Source organism: Rhipicephalus sanguineus, chromosome 2, assembly GCF_013339695.2.
Source record: "Rhipicephalus sanguineus isolate Rsan-2018 chromosome 2, BIME_Rsan_1.4, whole genome shotgun sequence".
Lineage (NCBI taxonomy): Eukaryota > Metazoa > Arthropoda > Arachnida > Ixodida > Ixodidae > Rhipicephalus > Rhipicephalus sanguineus.
The window spans coordinates 125745047-125769102 of NC_051177.1; the positions used below are offsets into that span (position 1 = coordinate 125745047).

General features: G+C 45.5%; 1 protein-coding gene across 1 annotated transcript in view; it reads right to left on the bottom strand.

Moving 5' to 3' along the window:
* The window catches only part of LOC119383637 (syndecan-like), a 36246-nt gene extending 17385 nt beyond the window's left edge, over positions 1-18861 (bottom strand). Inside the window, exons 1-4 of the mRNA XM_037651905.2 lie at positions 18775-18861; positions 14859-14997; positions 12661-12749; positions 9902-10088 (exon numbers count right to left, since the gene is read on the bottom strand). Of these exons, the coding sequence (XP_037507833.1) occupies positions 9902-10088; positions 12661-12749; positions 14859-14997; positions 18775-18798 (439 nt within the window). The 5' untranslated portion in view covers positions 18799-18861. The remainder of the gene's footprint in view (positions 1-9901; positions 10089-12660; positions 12750-14858; positions 14998-18774) is intronic.
* Positions 18862-24056: the final 5195 nt, after the last annotated feature.

Here is a 24056-nt window from a genome sequence, read left to right on the forward strand (position 1 = left end):
TTCCTGGACCCTCAAGGGACCGCGAAAACGTCCGGAAAATCGGGCAGTCCGGAAAAACTAATGCACGTGAAAACGCACCTTTTTGGTAGGTATTTTTCGCTGACAGAGAGGGTCACAGCCGGAATACAAGATTCCCATAGCAATTCAGCCAATGCATCGTTTAGGTGGCTCTGAAGAGAGCCGTTTATAAAAAAAAAAATACGACGTGGCCGGCACTACCTCATAGGTCAGCACTTGGGCGCAAAGAAGTCTCTTATTTTCTTTTGCACGGTCCGCTTGCCCACGATTATGTCTGCCTCGATTTCAGTCAACGTCATGTTGCCGCTGTACACCAATGACAGCGTCATCAGTGCTCGCGTCAACTCCAAGCTCGTTGGCTGTGTAGGAGCTGGCTTTTCGTTCTCGGTGCCATCGGAATCCTCCGTAACTTGAATGATTTCGTCATCGGTCAACTCCGCACATAGCTCGAGGTCTTTGCCAGCATCGGCGAAGCCCTCAAGGGTTATCTCGGCTGGAATCAACACGCCGCCAGCGCGCAGATAGTCGAAGGCAACGTCCGCGGATGGCAGTTCGTCATCGTGAGCCTACGAGGTGGCTTTGTGCGCTTCGAAGGCGCGGACGAAGACTAAGGAGCAGTCGGTGCCATTGCTGTAAACGGCGAATCCGCTCGACTAAAAGCGCAGCACGAAACAGCTAGGAACTCGGTGGATGCTGAAGGTCGGGAAACGTGATCACTGAAGGTAGCGCGCAGCAGCAAACGATCAACCGCAGACACGACCGCAGAGCTGGCACAGCTGACAAAACAACACGTGAACGAACACTATATATTCTAGGCACTATACGAACACAGTGAGGTTTGGCTTGGCTAAGCTACGGCTGGCAATGGATTGACACGTGCGGTTTCGAGGTTACGGCAGCCGTGGCGCGGTGTGGCGGTGCTGCTGGCCACACCTGCGATGCGAGTACGGTGGGTTCAAGGATATGAAGATGAAAACCAAAATGGCGGCGTCGGTGGTGACTTTGGGTCGGCGGTTAAAAGTAAAAAGTCCGGGAAATCGGATGGCGAAGGCTATAAGCGTCCGGAATTTCGGACTTTTTTTTAATAGATTGACTCTACGGGGAACTTGACAGTGCCACAGATGAGTCCAGAAATTCAGGCATGTGCGGAATTTCGGGCGTCCGGGAAATCGGACGTCGACTGTACACCACAAACACAAAGCGCAGTTTCTGTATGTTAAAAAAGCGCAATTACCCCCAAGATGTACAACCAACTAGCAACTATAGCTGCTCTTATCCTCACCTCGGCTTGCACGATTACGCATGCAGTGTTGGGAAGGTGACATTGAGAGGGCACTCGCGCTGCTGCCTTTTGCACCTTGCAGAGATCCTGCAGCTGACAAGTCCTCTTCCCTCCCATTTTTTTTTAAGAAACTGGGGAGACTCCTCTCATCAGCTTGGGAACACTTTTGGCTTTTAACATTAAAAGAGCCAGTGTTGCAGAAAATCCGGTTTTGGCGTTCGTGTCATTCTCGACGAATGGAAATTCAGATGGATGCAAAGAATAAAAAATCAACGTCCGAGCCGAAATCAAACCCAACATTCACCACAGATGTAAACATTCACGGAGGTGATTCGTTGCTGCCACCTACCAGCTAGTTGGGCACCCTGTACTCTCAGCCATGGCTCTGGTGATAGTGCAGATCGGGACAGTATGTTTCAAATTGGAAACCTGATAATGTTATTGCATTAAACTGTTAAAAGGGAAGTTTCAGTGTCCTAGTTTTCTTTTTCACTTCGTCTTTCAACTCTGGAGGTGCAACAGATCATATGTTGACCGAGTTGCAAACATCGCCACCCGTCATAGTGATCCTTGAAGCACCCCAGCCTGTGAGTGTGACCTGCCACCCCGGGCCTGGTACACGAATCCTCGCAAGGAGAGCTGAACCTTTCATTCTTTCGACCAATGCTTCCCATGTCATTGTACTTTTTCAAAAGCAATGGGGAATGCTCTGCCGCTGAGGTTTCTGTGTGTATTTGTTAGTTGTGGTGGCATTTCTTTTTGTAGCTAAGGCGAATAAACACCTTGAGCTAAAATGCTTGTCCTTGTCTCTGTTTGCATGAAACCGCCACGGTTGAACACGAAATGTGGGTTAAGAGTCGTAGTTCTGGTTATGGCTACCGCAGAAGTGTTAGCGAGCTGCTATCACGCTCGTGTGAACACTCCTGTTCACACGAGCGCATACATATGTGCATACAGGCCTGACACACTGGATCGCACCATGTTAGCAGAGAGACTACCGCTCTGCTAACATGGCGAGATCCAGATAAGGGTCAGGTCTGCATGCACAGATTTTAATTGATAACCCGTACATTGTTTATCTCAGCACTTGCACACTTAAGCATCAGCTTTGACATGCTGTAAGAAAACATGAGTGCTCAAATATGCGTGTAGAAATGGATAAAGCATGCATGTGTGTGTGTGCACCTGTAAAGTAGCGTGTATGTTTTGTAAATGTATTACGATAAACACTCATAAAAGCAGACATGCTTGTTTTTAGTTAAAGATGTTTTTGCTTAAAGATGAAATATCAAGGTAGCAAGCTGAAAATGTCGATCCAGTAGTATTCAATAGGTACGCAACTTGTTTATCTTGTTTTGAGGACAATGATATACAACTACTGCCAAGTTTCTCAACACCAACAATGAGAATGCTATTAAGCCACAGTCAGAGTTGCGCAGTCATTCAAATTAATATTGGGAACGAATATGTAAAGTAGTCCAATTTAGGGAATTCAACTTTAAAAGGATTGAGAGCAACGAGATATCCCTAGCAAAAATACCAATAGGATTTCCTATTGGTCCAATAGGAAATCGCTATTGGTTCTATAGGACATCTATTGGAGCTGTATTGGCTGTATAAGACTTCTATGGGTACCAATAGACACCAATAGCCACCACCTATTGGTGTCTTATTGGACCAATAGAAGTTGTATTAGTCAAATAGGGGCTGCCTTTTGGTGTCTTATTGGACCAATAGGAGTTGTATTGGTCAAATCGGTGCTGCCTATCGGTGACTTATTGGGCCAATAGGAGTTGTATTGGTCAAATAAGTACTCCTATTGGTTTCTTAATGTACTAACAGAAGATGTATAAGGACAACAGGAGTTTTATTGTTCAAACAGCTACCGCCTATTGGTAGCTGTTTATAACATATCTTATGACTGATTGAGCGCGTCGGACCCGATCCCGATCAAATTTCTTGATCATGATTGGCTATATTACACGCAAGCTGCAGACGGGATCAATTCACTTTCGATAAGTCTGATCCCGATTGAGCTTAATCGTACACCGTGAGACACCGTGTGCAGTTAGCAACTCACGCGACTAAAAGAGTTATATAAAAAGGCTGCGTGTCGACCACGGCGGTACGGTGTCTCCGTACATGCCGTGCGGTAAACGGGCACTATAGTAAAACACGCTAAAGAAGAACTTGCGAAGGAATCGACAACACAGACACCACAGAATAATAATAAAGAAACCGCCACGAGATCACAACCGGCATAGAACCAGCCAGGTGACAAAAAAAAAAAAGTGAGACGGTGCGCGGCTGCTAAGCTTTAAGATAAGCTTTGGATAATATGTAAAGTTTATAACTATTTATGCTAAGCAATATAAGTAGTTCTGTAAAGATACAGGAGAAAGAATTGTGGATCTGCAAACGCGACCGATCGTGCGTTTGGAGCGCCATCCGCGCTCGGCCGATACGAAGACAAGCCCAGCCTGCGGCCAAGCTAAGCCAAAACGTTGTCTGTCGCCTGTCGCCCTAGCGCGCGCTTTGTGTGATCTCGATGCTTCACGTAAGCCTGCTTACACGATGTTTGCTTTAGTGTGCTTCCGCGACGATAACGTGAAGACTGTGTTCAGCGTGCACCAGATGGAGACGTTCTGAGCCATAAATGTCTTGGATTTTGACCGATTTCGACTCTACAAAGTGGCACCAAGAATAATGGCAAGACGAGCAACAAGGCCCATGTGCTCCGATTGTTTGGTGAGTTGAATGGGCATGGTAGTTACTCCTATTTAGTATTTATTTGATATCACCTTTCTTTTGTATTCAAACTTGGGACGAAGCTGAAAGGTCGGGAAAACAAGTCGCTCGTCTTTTGTCTCCGGTATTTGATGACAGCGAGACCAGCGACGCCTCGATTGCAAGTCCACACGCTCTCAGAAGTTGAATGATTGAGCGCATATATTATTGCAGTTTGTTTTTGTGTTTGTCAGTATGCACAAAAAACGTAGCATAGATTAGAGGTAAAGGACAGGCGCCCTGCTCGCAAGTGTAGTTGGAGTTTCGCAAGCCCATTGTAAGTATACTTACAACGTGCGTGTTAAGCTGAAAACGCGTTTATCGCCTCATAGTAAAACACTCTAGTCGATGCGGTCTGTGTTGTAGTGCGCGCCAATCGGCTTATCATACTTGTTCGACATAATGTCACAAGAGCCACAGAAGGCCACATGATAATTCATTATACAAAATGTGCATAGCATATGTACTGCACTGGTGCGATTTTTTATTTCATGTTTTTTATTTTTACATACCCACGTGAAATGGGATGTGAATTCCCAGCTGGAAATCGGGTTTCCAGCCTGGTTTTCAGCTGGAAATGGCTCTTCAGGCTGGAAATTTTCCATTCCCAGCTGGAAATACAGCTGAGAATGAAACCCATTCCAGGCTGGAAATGGTATTTCCAGCATGGATATGGAAATAATTCCCGACTGGAAAGCCATTTCCAGCTTGATGTTTCCAGTTCCAGTTGGGAAGTTATATTTCCAGCTGGAAATTTTTCCAGCTTCAGTTGGAAATAATTTGCTAGCATGAAATTTTCTTGTTTGAGCGAGGAAGTGGTTTAGTTGACAAAAGGAATTCCAGCTGCCCAAAGATTGATCTGCATACAATTAATTAAGTGATAGCAGATTAAGTGTATAATGCAGACCGTGCATTTGGGCATGACTTAGAACAGTGGTTCTCAAATGGGGGTCCGCGAGGTCATTCTTCGGGGTCTGCAACACCCAATTAAGCTTGCAAAAAAAGAGTTTTTTTGAAAGCCCACTATGTCCCGTGACAGCGGCCCCTTCTAGTTTTTGGTATGCTTCACTGCATTACATTTGTGCAGTGCGACGGAGCTGACTTATGTTTCTCCTTCATGAGGTGGCTGTAAAGTTTCTGTTGCAGTTTTCTACGACATTTGCGAGCATGCTTTTTCCAGGCTTGCATATTTGAAAAACAAACATCGCGATAAAGAGATTGAATGTGGCTGCAGGCTAGTAGAACTTATTGACAAGTTGTTCAGATCGAATTGACGTGGCACTTTTGCCTGACCATTCTTCGCCACGTAGAAATAAAAGGCACCTATTTCACACGCTGCATATTGCGTATAACCCACCCACCCCCTCTTCCTCTGACTGCAAGGGGTCCCCCTGAAACATCCATGTCTGAGAACCACATTGAATATTCATCACATGGCACATAGGATACATTTTACAACTGTGATCTTCCGCGCCCCGTACGGCTGGGTTGCAAAAAAATTGAAAAATACGGCTGGGGTAACACGCACTTTTATTTGACCTTTTCAGTAGTCGTGCACCCGGTCGACACGGCATTACAAATATGTTACAACTGTATACGTCCAACCAGGTGCTTGCTCAGTTCATCATTGAGCCGTTGCGCCAATATCTAGTGTTTAAACAATAGTAGTTACTTCCTTGTGAAAAGGGGCATTATTTTCAGCATTCGCCATTGCCTGCCACGATCAAATAGCAGTGAACTTTGCTAACTTGCTCCCTCCGACGCCGCGGCCATGAAAAACGCCGCACTGCCGCGATGTTGGCGTCTCAGTAGCTCTATTCTCGTATCATTTCTCGGTGACTTATGACGTTAATGCTAAATAATAACCTACTCTGTAATATGAATACAGCGTACAAAAGTTATGTTTCTTTTTTAAGGTTAACACCATTAAAGACAGCGGTCCGATAGACCGCATAAATTACTATGTCGCCGCAGTCAGCCACAGTTTCGTACAGCACATGGCGGCTAGTCGTGGTGATATTGGTGATATCTGTGCGTGTGTGTGCTCGGTGTTCGCTACTCTAGGGAGTTTCCTTGATGAATATCTGTGTGACAGTTACATGGAATAGTTCTTTGTGGTCAGGTTTATCTCTGGAAAGTGTTACGAGTGATGACCAGCATGTTCGAGCAATTTTTATTGCTGTACTGTGTGCGATGTCTTGGATACACCAGCGCCGATCAAGGGACAGCGATTTTCTCAGCTCTAACTGTTCCATTTGGAGGTAAGTTGCACTTATATATTTCAAGTATAAGTGAACGTTTGTCTCGAATGTTTGTGGGCTTCGTTATCACGATGTCATGTTACCTGGCTGCGTGTAATGTTTACATATGCGCGAAGTACACTACAGGCCGGTTTGTGTAAGCAGCCTTTGTCTCCAGTAGCCCTGTGCCGTGCAATGCTTGTGCCTACTGGTGCGCATGCGTGTATGCAACAAACGCGAGTAATTACATATGTTCGAGTGAACTCATTGTACGCCTATTCGGAGTAGTTTAAGGTTGATATAAATAATCGTTGCATAGCACCTACAGTATGAACCGCAGTGCTCATCAGATCTTGCTCGCCTTTGCTTTGCACTGCATTGACTTTGTATTGTGGTACTACTTTTGAAAGCTGTATTGATGCTGTTCATGTGATTTGGTAAAACTATACTTTTGCTAGAATTGCGTTTTATGGGTCATTGTGGTTTTGATGTTTGCTCATTATGTATAAATATTAGAGCTGTGCGAATAGCAAAATTTTGAGTGCGAAGCGAATTCGAATATTGAAGTGTAAGTGCGAATCGAATCGAATATTTTTCGAATATTTCTCGAATATTTCTAGAATATATTTCGAATACTTCGAATTGAAATTGCAGAAAATAAAGTTGGAGAGGATTCCTAAGCATACTCTTATGAGATAGCAAAATGAAAGTGTTTCTTTTCGCTAGGTTGAAGCGCAATGTAGAGGCCGAATTGTATTTATGTTCATGATTTGCTGCAACCAAAGTGTTGCCGACGACACTTTACATGTGGTAGGCTGAGATGCCATTTCCTCAGCCTGTCCTCCTCTTTCAACTTCCGTGGAAGCCCAACTTATGTGGCGGACAAGGGTGTCCTCCCTTCAAGTCCGGAGTTCCAAATTTGCCTCGTAGACATCGATATATAATATCTGAAATTTTGGATGCTAAAAAGCTTCGGCGTCCGATTTTTTGGACTTCCTGGACAAATTTCAGGCCCAAAACAGCATGAATTGAGCCCCCACCTCTGCCACATCTCTCATCTCCACATTGGAACCAGCGTTTTCTTGAGTTAATACACTTGCGACGGTAGGAGAGCTTGAAAGGCAGCTTTGCCGCAATGCGGGGGTGTGATGAGGTGAAGCATATTGAAAGTCTAGGGACCACTTCTAATCTGACGTTGTGCCTTGGCTATGTTCGACCGTAACGGAGCTTGAAAGGCAGCTTTGCTGCAATACGAGAGCGTAATGAGGTGAAGCATATTTAAAAGCTACGGACCACTTCTAATCGGACGCTGACTGTCTTGGCTATGTTCGACCGTAACGGAGCCTGAAAGGCAGCTTTGCCTCAATACGAGAGTAATGAGGTGAAGCATATTGAAAATCTGAAAGGGGCACTTTTAGTCGGACGTTGACTGTATTTGTTTTTGGGAAGTTCGAATAGTTCGAATAGTAAAATTCCAGTGCGAATCGAATCGAATAGCAAACACTATTCGAAAAATATTCGAAATTTCGAATATTCGCACACCCCTAATAAATATCTTTTTTTCAGGTGGTGTACGAGGATATGAGCATACTCATTCTACGTCTCGAGATATGTTCTAACACTTGCTACAAGCGTTCAAATAAATGCTGTTAAATTTCACCAATATGTTCTTTGACTGTGTGCAGTTCACTGGACGAACAGGTCCTGTAGGAACCATGCTAAGACGCATGCGATAGCCGCGAGGTCAAATCTGGCAACTCTTCCATTTCCAGCTGGGAATGAAGGATTCCAACTAGAAATTTTGCCATTTCCTGCTGGAAATATTTCCATTCCCAACTGGAAATATTTCCATTCCCAGCTGGGTTATGGAACCTGGAAATTTTTCCAGGCTGGAAATTTTCCCATTCCCAGCTGGGAAATTTTCCAGCCTGGAAAGATTTCTAGGTTTCATAACCCAGCTGGGAATGGGAATCATTTTCACCTGGGACTGCAGCCCAATTAGGGCTATCGCAGGAGTGGGTTTATTAATGTTGTTGGCTTAATTGCATAAGCACGTAACATGCAGCACGTGTGTTATATCCAACTCATTGCAGCCCGACTGCTGTGTTGGGCTTGCAACGATATGGAATCTAGGCTGCCTTTACTACTGTCTTGCATATTACCGTTGCCTCATCGTGAATCTACCCTAGCTTAATTTATTTCATGCCATCTTTAAGTTGAGATTTAGTGGCATGCTCTAGGTATGATAGTCGCACCACCATCGTGAAAAAGAGCACGTCACAGATAGTAAGTGACTACTGGCGGCGCTGACTGACGCTCCCACGTTTAATGCACACATTTACCCTATAAAGTGGACGGGGGGATGGCCGCCGCGGTAGCTCAGTTGGTAGAGCATCGGACGCGTTATTCGAAGGTCGCAGGTTCGGTCCCTGCCCGCGGCAAGCTATCTTTTCGTCCACTTTTCTTTCTTCACAATGACCTTACATTTATTACTAAAAACATCCCCTATACTTTCCTTGGCATTATTGTCTGTTAGTTCTCATTAATATTGTGTATAACAAAGAAAAACGAGCCCTTGAAATTAACACTTCTTTCCTTTATTGAGTTTGCTGTAATTTAAGGACGAGTTTGCAGTTCATTCTTGGGTACAGCTCAAAAAACACAGGACACAAGTGTGTAAACGGGATAAGGTGCTGCTTAATTTTAAAAAAATTTTGCCCCTTTCTTTTCCTTCCTTTTTTGCCGCAAAATTTTGCCGATATACTGTTTTCTTCCACGCAATAAGCCACAGTTGGGTGTGTAATATTTCACTCAGTTTTTTGCTATAGTTCAGCTCCTGCAACATTGTGAACATGTGCAGTGAATTAAGGTCTAGATAATTTCTCACTGTGCCGCCTACTTTCTATACATTGCTTCGAAGGTAAACTTTGATTAAACATGTGTTACTGTTTTCTGATTTCATTGCTCTGTTTATTTACAGAATCTTTCAGGCACTTCCTCGAGCGCGGATGAGGCAGTCCAGAAGAAATTGACACAGGACATAGTTGCCTTGGCAAAATAGTCGCCCACAAGATCGCCAACATCATCAAGGGCCAGAAGAAGCACTTGTAGTTTTGATTATCAGAATATATTTGAACATATGCCTCATTCATCCACTGTGATTATCATTGCAGGGGCGCTGCACAGTGTGGGCCTTCTGCATGACGACAAGACACCCATAAAACACTTGCGCAAGACTAATTCTAATGGGGCTGAGAAGTGGGCAAATACAAAACTAATACAATGCCAGCAGGCAAATACAGAACCAATAGGCCAATATAATTCCAATTGGCTAATAGAGAACCAATACACCAATATAGGTCCAGTAGGCTGATATAGAACCAATAGACCAATAGCCAAATACAGTTCCAATAGACCTATAGAACCAATAGACCAATAGGTGTCAATAACCCAATAGGCTATTGGTTTTTTATTGGGAATTTTTGCTAGGGATGTATAAGACGTCCCACGAGGACGAAGGAGTTAGGTGCAGAGATAGCCTATCCACAACAGGCCGGCAGTGTGAGCCACCTACCTGCCAAAATGCCAGGCTGAGCAAAAAAGGAGGACGGTCGGTTGTCCTGCTTGCGCCCCAAGGGTATATTGTTGCTTTGCAGATTGTCGTCGTCGTAGCCACCGCTCGGGGGTCCCTGCGCTATGTCGACACGAGGACCCTTGGTTGACGTCACTGGACCGGACAACTCTGGAATAGTGTTTTCCTCCTGCAAAGGCACGGCACAGGAAGTTATTGCTAAGAGGAACTTTTACCTCTGGAAACGCACGACCTGCATTCCGAAGACAGAAGAGTCTCCTGCAGAGAGCCCCGCGTAGGAAAGTCCGGAGAGAGATTTCAGCGCGCTTATTAATACCATAACGATGTTACCTACAAAAGGAGATTTCGCAGTCTCCTCACGTTCACGAGCAATACAGTAGACTTTCTTCCATTAAACTAAAGTTTACGCTCTGTCCAGTAAACTAGAAACGCTCTGGTTTTATGGAGGCTGAATAAAAGTCTCTACCAGATCCACCTGCTTGGTTGAACATTTCACATTCACGTCCCTCTTGAAGGCAGTCTATGACACCCCTATTAAACTATTGTCTCATAAAGAACACAGTATTGTATCCGCAAAAAACAATGCAGCTTGCATTTGGCACTTCAGGACTGAAAAAGTGCCTTGACCGTACAATACAGAATACAGCCTGGAAACTTTTTTTAATTCTGTTCTATAAGATGCATGCATGCACAGACGTCAGCCAAGGTTGGAGATTCACACTGTTCGTGGCTCCTTGTATCAGCAATGCTGAACAGTATGCTGGTGAACAACAGTGATTCGGTATGGCTGAACTTCTGAAAAATGTGCAAGGTTTCTAGCAGCAAGCTTTACTGTGGAAATGATGTCTCCTGTACGAAACTGATGCATTAGCATGCAAGATGCATCGTGCATATATGCTATAGCAGCACGACCTGTACAGTCCTTGTTTTATATGTTTCATATATGCTTCTTGCTCAAAGAAACCAGGTAAGAAGAGCCATACACTGCCCAAACACTAAACACAGTGTGACTTAGAATACTTGATTTTAGTGCTGGTTGCCAGCATGAAAGAGAAGAGAACTAAAGAGAGTAAAGCTTTGCATTGCCTCTGCCTTCTAATCGCAATTGAGCCTGTACAGTGAAACGGGATGCCCTACATATGCATTAATTACTGCAATTTCTGTTGCTACCCTTTGATGTGTCTTGTATCTGTAGACAAGGTCACTATCATGAAAATTCACGAGTCCCTTATGAGCAAAAGCTAATTGAGGCCCCAAAGGACCCTGCATTATTCTATTCTGATCTAACCAGAAATCTGTTCAATGAACTATCTTCGAGCAATGAACATGCATCGAATAGAAATTACATTGGCGTCCTTCCACTTCAGTGGTGATGTCTTAATTGCCTGCTGACAGAAGTAATGAATCAAATTGGGCCATGGTATATGCAACGAATAATGTGTAGTCTGCTTTGTCAGCATTCGCTTGCCAACAGACAGCGATGAGGACAACAAGGTTTCACCAACAGATGACAATGCGCCAGACAATGGGTGTGCCACTAGTTGGCACCTATCTTTACTGACGGCCTGTTTGTGCCTGCTCTCTGCTTGCTGCCAATGATCATTCGTTAGCAGCATGTTTGAGGGTGCTAATTAACGCAGCTGCGTGCACATGTCTGGTCATGTGGTACTTTTTCAAATGTCAAGCACTGTGCAACCCGGAAAACTTTAATAGCTTTGTCCTAAAAACAGGCTTTTTTTAGGCTTAAGTATGCTCTTAAATTTATTTTTTGAAGGTACTCCATTTAAAGCAATGCTGTAACAGTTGACTAATTAAAGGGACACTAAAGAAAATATATTGATAAATCTTGTACTTTCAGAACTATAATGTCGTTAATTTCACCATCATAGGTGTATTAATAAAGGAGCAAATGAAGTTCATAGTTTCATTTTTAAATTTCACATCATGATCTCCATGTGTGATGTCGCGGATTTCAATGTGTACTTATCGTATTTTGGCGCTATTGGCTTAACAAAATTTCCTCAAACTTGGTATATGTTAACAAAATGGCACCCTCAGAGGACAGTGTCATTCATTTTTACCATTTAGGGACTGTGCAGGCCATAGTAGGCGGTGTCAAAATATGTGACGTCACGGCGAATGGCGCGGAAACTTCAAGGTGGCGTCGCCACCCAGATTTTCTTTTTGCACAAAAATCTCGCTTACTAAGAGTCTTCTCGCAGAAAGCGGGGTGTTCTTGGTATCGGGAAAGAGCAGTTTACCAATACGAGAAAAATCGTTTTGCTCTTTAGTGTCCCTTTAAAGGTTGATTACCTGAGCTCATTAAAAATTGATTAGCTCAAGAGGTCGGGATACCAAGTTGAATGCATTATGGTAATGCGGCGGCATTTTTTTTCCTTTGAAAGTTAAGAGTAGGCTGAAACCCTGAGCAACCCAATTTGAACACTCATAGTTGTGGTCATGGACGTAGGCAGGGGGGTGCAAAAAAGGCACTTGCCCCCCACCCAAGCTATGCGAGCTCTCTCTCTCCCCCTCTCCCCCAGCCACGATGCAACACTGGTTTGCACCCCCCAAGGCAAAATTCTGCCGACGCCCATGGTTGTGATCACCAATTTTTTGCCGTTAATTCTGATTATTCAAGAATAAAACAGAGATAAGGGAGTAGAAAGAAAGCAGAGAAAGGAGATAAAGAGCTATGACGTTCAGTAAGGTTGTCACAAAAATATGCTTTTTGAACTCACCTCGGGATTGAGAGTGGGGCCCTTAGGCTTGGAGTGCTTGGGAGGGTGTTTCGTGTCCGTGACCACCGTGACTTTGGGCGTGACAAACACTGCAACAAGGACGAACACTAGGCTTTTGAGGCAAGGCAAACTCAATCAGGCAAAGAAACAATGCTCAACTACGAGCGATGCTGTACACGGTGATCCATCCAGGCATCCTGTTGACAGCTGTTACGAGAGCTGCCCATAAAGCTAGAGGCCTAAACAATGGGGACACATCCATCACGTGCAGATGCCTCTTATGTCACACACCCAAGTTTCTAATGAGGAGCTAAAGTTTCGACAACCCTATATACGTAATGCCTCGCTGTTCACTAAAGCACGTCCCTTGGGGGCAGGGAAGGTAGTAAGTGGAAGCGTGTGCTCGTGCCGAGAAATATATGCACTGGAAGCAAAGACATTAAAACAGCACCAGAGTATGCGTAACTTCCTTTTTTGTGCGTCACACGAAGCTCCCACGCTGTTCAACTTACAAAAATTGGCAAGCCTCTATTGCATAGAGCTATGCCAAAAGCTATGCCAAAAAACTGGCATAGCTTTTCTACAACCAGTTGTTCCTACTGCGTCTAAATGCAGAAGGTGGCCATATGTAAGCTCAGGGCATTGCTAGGTTTTGTTAATCGCCAAGTCATCTGTGCTGCCAGTTGTGAAGGCCAATGTCGCAGAATTTGAGACTTGAATAATAACTGTTGGAGTTTTAAGTCTCAAAACCATGACATGATTATGAGGGACGCCATAGTGGAAAGCTGCGGAATTTTCCACCACCTGGGGTTCTACAATGTGCAGCTAAATGTAAGTACGAGGGTCTCAAGCATTTTCGCCTCCAGCGATAATGCGGCCACCGTGGCCACGATTCGATCCTACAACATTCGGGTTTGAGACTTGCACAAAAGAAAAGAACTGCCTCGCTCTCGTGTGACCACCTTCCGTGTCCTGATGTCAATGAAAGCTGGCTGTACAAAAAAAATGCTACATCAAATTGGTGTGCTCAGAGGCCTGCTACTATCGCTTGGTGTAGAAACCTTACTTAATTTGGGAGGCCACATTCAAAAACTAGTTTCCTTGCATAACGTAGATTTTGATTTTACCTTTCATCTATGCCCAAACCTAGTTGTTGCATCCGAATGCAGCAGCAAAAGTCTAGCACAACAAAATTATCGACCGCATAAGAGCTAGCTTGTAGGGAACCTACATTACAGCCAGAAAAACTTTTCTAGCTTACTCATGAAAATATTTTATTCAGCATAATGGCAAGTGAAGTGCATAGAGGTCACAAAAAAAGACATTCTCGATACACAGAAAAAAAAAAGGACATTGCAGCTTTGACAGTGGCACAGAAAGGGAACATCGAGAAAAATGCATAGTAATAAGGCATCAACCTCCAACATTTGGCAGTGGCCACTGAGAGTGAAATTTCTTGAAGGCATGTTCCAGAATTTGTATTAATCATGCCTTCTGACCATCATGTACTTGCAATGTTGACGTGTGCAATGTGTAAAGGTAAGAGTTAATAAAAAATAAACAATTAACAGCCTTCACTAATGTTTTGCCGACAGCTCAATTGTGCGGTCGACATTGCACAGCTATGGCAACTGCTGCTTCAAATTGCAGAAAGAAAAGATAATCTGGCGACATGTTTCCTTTTGCTTGCCCCCTGTGAAGTTACTAGCAGAATACCGACAGCAAGTTCACATTCAGGCTGTTACAACTTGGCACTGTCCTTACTACAATGCTACACAGCTCTCCTGTTCTGTCTGTGTGTACAATGAATGCTGATCCGTGTGCACAACTAGTTCTTTTTCCTCCTTGCTTTTTCTACTGTTTTTCTCCCCTTCCCCCACGTAAAGTAACAAACCGTGGACAACCTGATTACACTCCCTGCCTTTCCCTCTCTGCGCAGCTCTGGCAGTTTACTGTATGCATCTATAAATCACATATGATTAATCTGAACCAACCTAGTACTGTGGCATTGCCCGATTCTCCATTGGTTTCAGTGGCTTTCATGCAGGTGTATCATCTGCATGGAAGTCCCTACAATGGTGGTTTGAAACACTGAAGTCCCGAGTCAAATGCTTGCATGAGCCTTTAAATTATCGCACTTCCATACGTTTTAAATGTGATAATTTACGAAACCAAGTGCTACGTTTGACCACACTCACCTGGACCCACCGTTCCCGAACCCATCTCCTCTTCGGATAGGTGGTCGTCCCCAGAGCCCTCAGCATCTTCATCGTCTCCTATCCCAGAGGACGCGTCCGTGTCTTCAAAATCTGCACTGCCTTCCACAGCCTGGTCACTCTGTTTACCGATGAGAAGATCGAATTAACAAGTGAGATTAAATATGAAAAGCGTGCAAATACATCTTTACACGATGAAGAAAATTTTAGTGAACAGAGAAAGAACTTATTGGAAGAAGGCGGAGAGGTCTGGCTGAGCTAGTGCGCTCTGGCATGCTACTCTGCACAGGTAAAAAGGAAAGGGGAAAAAAAAGTGATGAGGTATGATGACTGGGACAAAAAGAGGTGATGCGTACGCACAATAGCCACGTAGCACAGCAATTTCCCTACAGCGAATAAAGTTTTTTTTCCCGTTTCATTAGTGTTGAGTCCAGTGCTCTTGAGAAAATCCAGAACCACCCTTGTCACAGTTTTTGACAGTGTGATCGCACATTGCGGACAAAATACAACTCTCATCAAGTGTTTTAACTCTAACGCCTGCCAGCGTTAAAACTAGCGTCTGCTGTTGTGCCACGTAGAGTGGGCAGTCACAAAATAGATGTGCTAAAGTTTCACATATTCAGCAGTGTTCACAGAGCTGAGAATGTTCCCCTCATGGCACAAGTAACAAGCAGACCAGGCTGAGCTTAGTGTTTTACAAACCATCAATATGCAATGTGGTACACCGTATGTGTAATTTCATGCATCATATAGCACAAAATTTCTGCGGCAAGTCAAAAGTGATGTGCGCTATGAATGAGCACGACTGACTAGTTTACATGCTATGAAATCACAAGAGCAGAAATTCGCTTATAAATTTGCTACTGCATTGCCTCTTCCATAGGAAAATAGAAGCTGAAATTTGTGTTGTCAAAAATTGACTTAACAATGCACAGAGAGACTTGGCAATTTTGATGTCTGTATAATGGTAAAAGTGGGCATAAATTTCTCAGTTCGAACATCCTGAACTAGTTAATGAACACTGCACTGTTAAACATGAAGTTAGACACGAGTTAGTGAAAGGTTCAGCCGAAGGACTAAAAGCAAGGTAACTATTTAGCCTTATATATTTAATAGCGTGTGTGGGTATATTCCAGCATTCGCACAAGTGACCACTTGCTATCCACTGCGCCATGAGTTAATGCTGAAAATTGCACAGACACACGCTCGCATGCACCATTTGGTCGATATAATCTCAAAAAGTGCTGTGCAAGTGGAAAGCTTTAGTTCCACTAATGCAGTTGCTGATGCTGCCGGAACAAAACTTCGACTCGAAAGTGTAGATCACTATACTGCACATTGCAAACAGCACTCAATGTGGGATGATAAAGCTTCAGGTACCTAAAGCTTTATCATTGCAACCAGTGATAAAGCTTCAGGTACCTGAAGCTTTATAATCCCACATTGAGTGGGATGATAAAGGGCAAGGCATGGCAGCACTGCTGTACAAACAAGAATATCTGAGGGTGCATGTAACAGTAGGAACAGTGCTTGCTGTTAATTCTTCTATTGAATTGTAGTTTTGATCACTCCCAGTATCTTATGTAGCACAGCTCTTCTCTGTAATAAAGAAGATGTGTAAACGTGTAGACCTTTAGGGTGAATCTGGCACATTTGTTACACCAACTGCTGAAGGCAAGTCATTGCATCACTAGAGAACCTGATGAATGTCTGTTGGACTAAAGCAGAACTGCTCATTCTTTAGATCTCCCTGTATACAAACTGGCAGCAGCTTTCCTTTGCTATGCTAAGGTTAAAAATAAGGACTCCAGGTAGCCGTGTTCCAAGGAGAATATGGGGCTGAGGTGAATTATGGAAGCTAAGACAAATCCACTTTGCGAGCTATAACCATGGAGGAAAGAAAAACTAGGCTGGAGCATCGCATGATTCCGCTAGCCTCAGCAAGCCAACCTCCTCCAACGACACTCCTTCAGCTCTCCAGGCCCAGTGGGCAGTGCCTCTTGTGTATGATTAGGTCCCCGCAGCAGATGCAACCAAAACGAGCTGACCAATAGAAGCGCTTGCCTATCGCGTGAGAAGGGCATAGTTGTCACTTAATTTTTCTACAACTAGGCTCCAAGAATGTTGCATGATGCTCTTAACTAACTAGAGACGACATGTTCTACTGCTGCCACGTTTGTTGCAAACAAGAGCCGATCCTAGAACAGAAGCACAGCGGCATGCTAGCAAATAAAGCTGCGGACGAAAATTTATAAAACTAGGAGAATGAATTTTAAGTTTCTGGCTCCATTAGAGCGATACAGCTCTTGCATTTTTTTTCGCGATAAAGAATTATGAAGGCTTCCGCAAACATCACAATCTACGACATCATGGCCAGCTGGTTAGAGAACATGAAAGAAATGTTGCCACCTCGATTTTCTTGTTTACAGTTTTTCTGGCTAACCAAAGTATGCTCGTAGCAAGAGTGGTGCTTTTGGTATCGTGGGGTAACTTAGTAATAAAAGTGAAGCCTTCTCTTTCTCCCTCTCCCTTTGGCAGCCTTCTAATACAATGAATGCATTGATGCAGGAGTTCTTACACAATGCACAAAGGTTTGGTCAAAGCATGAAAGCTTCAGGTTGGGCTAGTTTGTGATAACTTGAGGACTGCTCAGATTCTAGAGCGCACACACACACACACAAACAAAAGACTGCTATTAGTGCATCTACCTTGTGTTGTGCTTTGTTCTTGAAGTAATATTCTGAATGATTCATCAAGGCCAAAGCAACACACTGACTAGTTTTTGTTGCACACACATAATGTGGTTATTGTATTGATCAGAAACCTTAAGCAGCATATAAACTGAGTAGTTCAGATGAGACTTCGAAAGCTAACACACAGAAGTAATTACGCTGTCCCCAATCAACCACAAAAGTTTACAAAACTTACTTTCATAAACTTTATATTTGGTATATTGTTTTCTCTCCAAAGGTTATTACCTATCGCAATAACACTTGCTGAAATTTACGTATATTTCGATCATTCTAGTGCAGTGACGTTACGTGCAAATGTAGTTTCAATATTTCATGTAGTGCAGATGCGTACTTTTTCAGCAAAATTGTATTTGAACAACTTGACATTTACTCCGTTAATGGTCACGAATATGTGCCATGAAAATCAGTCACAAAGACAAGGTATCCATTGAATTTTGAGCTAACTGATGATCTCATTTATGAAAAGCATTCAATATGCTTTGCCTCCGAGAGTATCTGTTTACACAGGATTACAGAGTGCATATATGTTAGACTAAGACCCATACGTCTTTTTTGTATGTCAAAAGGAACGAGTGGAGAGCGCCACATGAAATACATACAATAAGATGCGACTGTTAACCTAATTGCGCACTGCAACCACACATCCTTTTTATGCACAGTGTATACGAGAATGCACCCTGGTTATGCCAATATGCTATGTGCATTTCTAGGTCTACATGTATAATCATGTTCGGTATAAGCTACAATGCGCGAATGCTTTGCCATGCACAAGTATATGCACGACTGTATATGCAGATCAGTGGCGTAGCCGCGGGGGGGGGGGGGGGGGCACACCGGGCCCGTACCCGCCCCCCCGAAAATTTTTTTCCCCATGGGATACAGAGCTCAAAATGACGTCTGCCCACACCCAATGTCAGATCAAGAAGGTGCACCCCCCCCCCTTCCCCCCGAAAGAAATCGCTGCCTACGCAACTGATGCAGGTATCCACAATACATGTAAGTTTGCGAGAATAGTGCATATCCTTAATAGAGTGAAAAATACAAGAGATATTTGTGGTTGATTGCGGTATGTGTGGTAAGGGACAACATCCAAAATGTGCTGCGAACACCACGTTAGGCGGTACAAGGGTGTTAGAAGGCAATACCTGGGGATCATCAATGAAGAACATGCCGTTATCCCCATGCTTTTCTTTCGTGCTTTGCACCTGCAAACAAACAAAACGAAGAAAATTTTAGACAAGTGCACACGCAAATGAGTGATGAAGTCTTCATTATACAAAAGCGAACTCAAGACAGGGGATGCATTAAAATACTGCACAATCTTGCGGAACTACAGCATGTAAGCTCATTAAGCAAGCGCGAAAATTCTGGTTAGGAAGATTTGTCCCGTTTCAATGAAACGCGGGAAATCATTCGCAAAACATTCACAAAATTATTCACCCGTACAACGCTCAGCAAAGCTTCTAACACTGAAAGCATACTGCTGTGCACAATAAGAGTTGGAAACATTGGGCCTGCGATACAAGGGCGAGAAATATAAAGAAAATGCAATAAGCTAGTTAATCAACCTTTCGTAGATGTCTGTGCAGCCATGCAGTTCCGGAGCTTTTAACTGGCTGAGCGCAAAAGTAAGTGAAAACACTCGCAGGGACGCAAGCTGCTGATACATTGGCTAGTTTATTGGGCACCTATTACATGCATTACAACTAGGGTTGTTTAAGCAAGACCACTAATGCACACACACAAAAAAAAGTAGGCACACGAGTGTGTAACACTTTAATGCCCGGTAATGAGCCGCGATTAAAAGAACGGAGCACGCGCCATTTTTCTGCTTTTCGAGCCGCACGTGCATTGTAAATGTTCAGGCAAGCGTTATGTTCAAGAAAATGAGCGCCTAAGATACTAGGGGCTTACGTGGGTTTTGTTGCACGATTAAGCGACGAAAGATAATTAGTGCAAGCTTGTTATTCGAAAGCTGTGAGGCAAGCAACGCGCTAGCGCCCGTCGTTAAAACTTCGGCGAAAGGAGACTGTGCCGGTTAAATAAACAAGACGGCACATGCTCTTCGGTGGACCCGCAAAATTGATCGCAGGACAGATCCCAGTGCGCGATAATAGAGGAAATATCAAGACTGACAAAATCTGCATCAAATATGCGGTCAAATGCGCTTGTAAAGACGCTGGGCGCTCAACCCGCGATTGACAACACGTTTTCAAATGTGATAACGAAAGTAACGCGCTCGAAGAGAAGTGAAACTAGATTTTGAACCTCGTCAGTTAACGAGAGAAAAGCAAACTATCACCGTCCCGGCCCATTTGCTTTACTGTTGACGCTAACTAGCGTTCATACTTGGAAGTGTGCGCGCTTCACAGATGTTTTCGAAAAAGACTGAAAGTTTCAACTTTATGACGGGTGCGTTAGTGTGCGTGTAGGCAAAATGAAAAATTTCCGAGGGTTTGACCCCCCCCCCCCCTTGGCTACGCCCCTTCCTCCCCAGGGGCGTAGCCAGAAATTCTGTCGGGGGGGGGGGGGGGGGGGGGTTCAATCACTTTATGTATGTTTCACTTTTTGAGCGCGCAAAAGAACAGGGACGAAAAACGACGCGGACACAGGGCTAGTTCAGCGCTGTATGTTCGCTTATGTATGCTCATGTTTATGTATGTTCGTGCGTTGTTAAGTGGCTGCAAGCAAAATTGAAAAATTTCCGGGAGGGTTTGAACCCCCCCTTGGCTACGCCCCTGTTCTTCCCGTTAGTTTTCGTTCTGAACATCTGGAAGCGCACATATTTCTAAGTATGAATTCTATACGTACTCGCTCAAGCAGCGCTTCTATTACTAATGTAACATTAGTTATTTCACAGGATTTGAGACTGATCGGGATTCTCGCAAGTGTGCAACCGACGCACGCACCGGCCCTGCTTGAGAGTCACTGTGTGGCAGCCACCACATGCGAGGCGCGCCGTGCATGCTCGTAAACAGGAAGAGGCGACGTGAAGATAACATATGCGTGACGCAATAAAAGAACAAACGTATTTCGCCCGCTGGACTGACTAGAGGATGGGCCGAGAGCCAAACACTTCCCCGTAAACAGCCGGTCGGCATCCCGGAGTTACAAACGCTGCACGAAAAAACACAAAAACAAAACAGAAACTAGAAAACCGAAACTACGCTAAAGACTCCACTGGCGCGGGCAGGCACGAAACGAACGCAGCTTGTGGACGCTGCAGAAACGAGTAAGAACGAATGAGGCAGAAATATTACTAAACAGTGACGTAAAATGAACGCAAAAGAAACGCGCGAAGAGAAGGAGGAGAAAACGAAAGATGGACAAAACAGCGGAAGCGAGAGCTGCCACGGACAACCGCGCGAAATAAGGCCGAGCGCGGAGGGGTTTCGGAAGAGCTCGAGGGGGGGAACGTCAAAGTCCGCGCGAGCCAAGGAAGAAGCACAGAACGAGAACAAACGAACAATATATAGCGCGCAGGAAGCATAAGAAGTGCGGTATGGTGGAGATACAGGGGAACAAAGGAGCAGGCGAGGAGAGCCTGGAGAAAGCAGCGGAGGAGGAAGGCCCGTCCGATGCCCCCAGGCTAACTGCACTCGCACCCCTGCAGCCGCGGGGAGAGCGTCGCGTCGGTAGGGGGCAATACCCGCCGGGCTTTCGAGCTCTCCTCTCGTCCTCCCTCGCTGTTTCACACCGGGGCCTGTGTGTCCGTGAGCTGCGCAATCGAGCTACTTCCTGCCCGAAAACTGCTGGCCCGGCCCTGCCTGCGCCCAAGAACCTATACAGAACGGGGAGCCGACGACAGCCGCAACAACGCCGGCTTCTCTGGCCAGAACCAAGCTCGAGGTCCGCACCCTGCGGCCGCTACAGCAGAAGCTGACACAACAGAGATGAGGAGGATGAGAAGGGAAGTGCCGAGCTGTTGTCCCTCCCCCACGTGCCGTCGGCTGTGTGAGCGCCGCCCATGCAGTCAAGTTGCGCTCCAGAAGAAGAAGGCATCGACCGCATTAGGGCCCTTCGGACACACTGAAGAAGCCCAGTCATCGAGTACAATCTGAACCCGGCCGATTGTCCTGATAATAGGAATATGCCGCCATCGCTCAGCACTTCCGTACCATATAAATTATAGGCATCTCGGACGAGTAAGATTCGATTGATGTGGGTACACAGGAGTGCCCAACGATACGGTGGCCATATATAGCTGGCGTTTTAGATTTGCCAGGTTAGCACATAATCCATGAGCAAAAATTGTGTCGCTGGCGGTAGGTGAAATATGGCCGAATACAGTCACATAACAGCATATCGTGCAAGTTTTCTATTTTTTTTCCTTTGTGCTAGCTAGGGTCAGCTGCGTGGGCAGTTACGACTCTACTTGTCCTGTTCCATAAAACGTGATACGAACGAAATGGCGCACGGTTGCAATTGTGCTCATCTAAAGTTACGTTGGTAAGTTGCAAGAATGCATCTAGGTTCTATTACTGTCAGCACTATAACAATCTTGTCCGAAGAACTGCGATATCCTCGAACACATGCTCCAGCCGGGGACAGCTGCTTCACGTTGGTTTTAGCCATGGAGGATACCGTAATACTGGGTAGTTCAAAGACAATTGACAAGGTGCGTGAAGAAGATACGCTTCTACAGCCAGCCACAACGTTCTGTACACTTACTGTCTCACTTGCACGGAAGCCGCAGTGCAGTCTAGAGAAGCGCGTGACTGTGCTAAACGTAAGCTAACTGTTAGGACAGCATGCTATACAATCACGACGAAAAACTTCTGGAAAGCGATACAACTGGGATAAAGGGTCAGAAAAAATACCACAAGGAAGTGGGGCTTTCAGGTCGGTGTAGGAGAAAGGTCGACACGGACCGATAGTCACCAGCGAGAATGCGGAGAGGCAAGAGCCAGTGAAAAGTATCCCCACTCGTGTTCGATTACACGAGGATAGAGAGAGGCCTTGTGCGACCCTAAGCCAAGGAAGCACCAGTCCGCCGTGAAGGCCCTCACATCCACGACGTAGAGTGTCACGACGCGAACAATGAAAGGAAAAACGTATCCCCCCCCTTTCGTGGTGACGCACAAGCGAACGCTAAAATGAAAAGGTCGACAAGCTAGAAAGTAGCGCAAGGTTCCGCAGCAACCCTCTTTCCTCCTTCCCCCCCCCCCCCCCATCTTCATTCGCTTGCAGCTACACGTACCTCCTGAGCCGCGGTTCTGTCGTTTTGAATCCCTGCGACGCCTCAGCCACGCAACCGCCCCGACGCCCAACTAAAGCTCGTCCCTGCCCGCACCGTCGAGCAGACAGGAACCGCGAGGACAAGCGCGCGAAGGGACACAGAAGCAGACTGCCGCCACACACAAAAAGAACGAAAGAAAAAAAGCCTCCGGGCTTTCGCGAGGAGCCAGTGTTTGTTGTCAGTGGGAGCGACGTGGGCGCCCCGGACCGCGAAGGGGGGCCAATATAGCGGGATTCCAGAGATGCGACGACGACGCCATCTTGACGCACGCTTCAGGAAGAGGAGGACACCGCTGGAGAAGAACGCCTGCCTCAGTCGGGACGCGAAACTTATATCGGCGGGGAGGAGTCCCAAGTATAGCGGGGATTCCAGGCGGGCTTCCAGGAGTTGCGACCCCCCTGACCGAGAGAAAAGCTTGCGGGATATCGCAGAGAGATGCGAACGACGTCTGACCCGGCTTTGAAAAATAACCGCACCTTCAGACTAAGGAATGGACGGGACACGCGGGAGAAGAAGCCCTTATTGCCCGTCAGCCCTTCGGAACTTCGAGAAAACATAGCCTCTACTCGTCTTGTCCCAGGCGTGGAAAAAGGTGGGTGAAGGCGAAGTTGGGGAATGTGTCGTGCAATTGTCTTGTGGCAAGCAGGGAACAAAAAGCCCGACGCGTGCTTTTAAGGATCCGCTTCCATTGTTTCCACACGTCACGCCCTCGATGTGGACAGGGAGGGAAGAGGAAAGGGGAGAAAAGCTGCGAATATCGCTATAGTAGCTGCCACGGTCTGGCCCGGCTCTCTTTGAGAAAATAACCGAACCACGCTCGCAAAACACTGAAGCCGGCAGGAAGTACAGGACGAAACAAGAAAGGACGTATAATGTAGCAACAAAGCCCGTTAAGCCCACTTCGAAACACCCCTTCGGGCAACCTATAGCAGCTGCGTACTAAAAGTTGGGGGGCTGTGGGAGGGGACGAAATCGCCTGAGCTGCGCGTGGCGGATAACTGAGGGTTTAAGGTCTTCACGGCGAACCAGAGCGCAAGGCTTTTGCAGACAAGCACAATGCCTCCCGCTTGGCACCACGGGCAGGCTCCGAATAAAGGCCCGCTATGGCGCCTGTCTTCCTCGTCGCTGCTAATTGCTGACGTCCAACTCAAGGAACAGGCCAGTTTACGGCTCGGGTCATGCATTGCT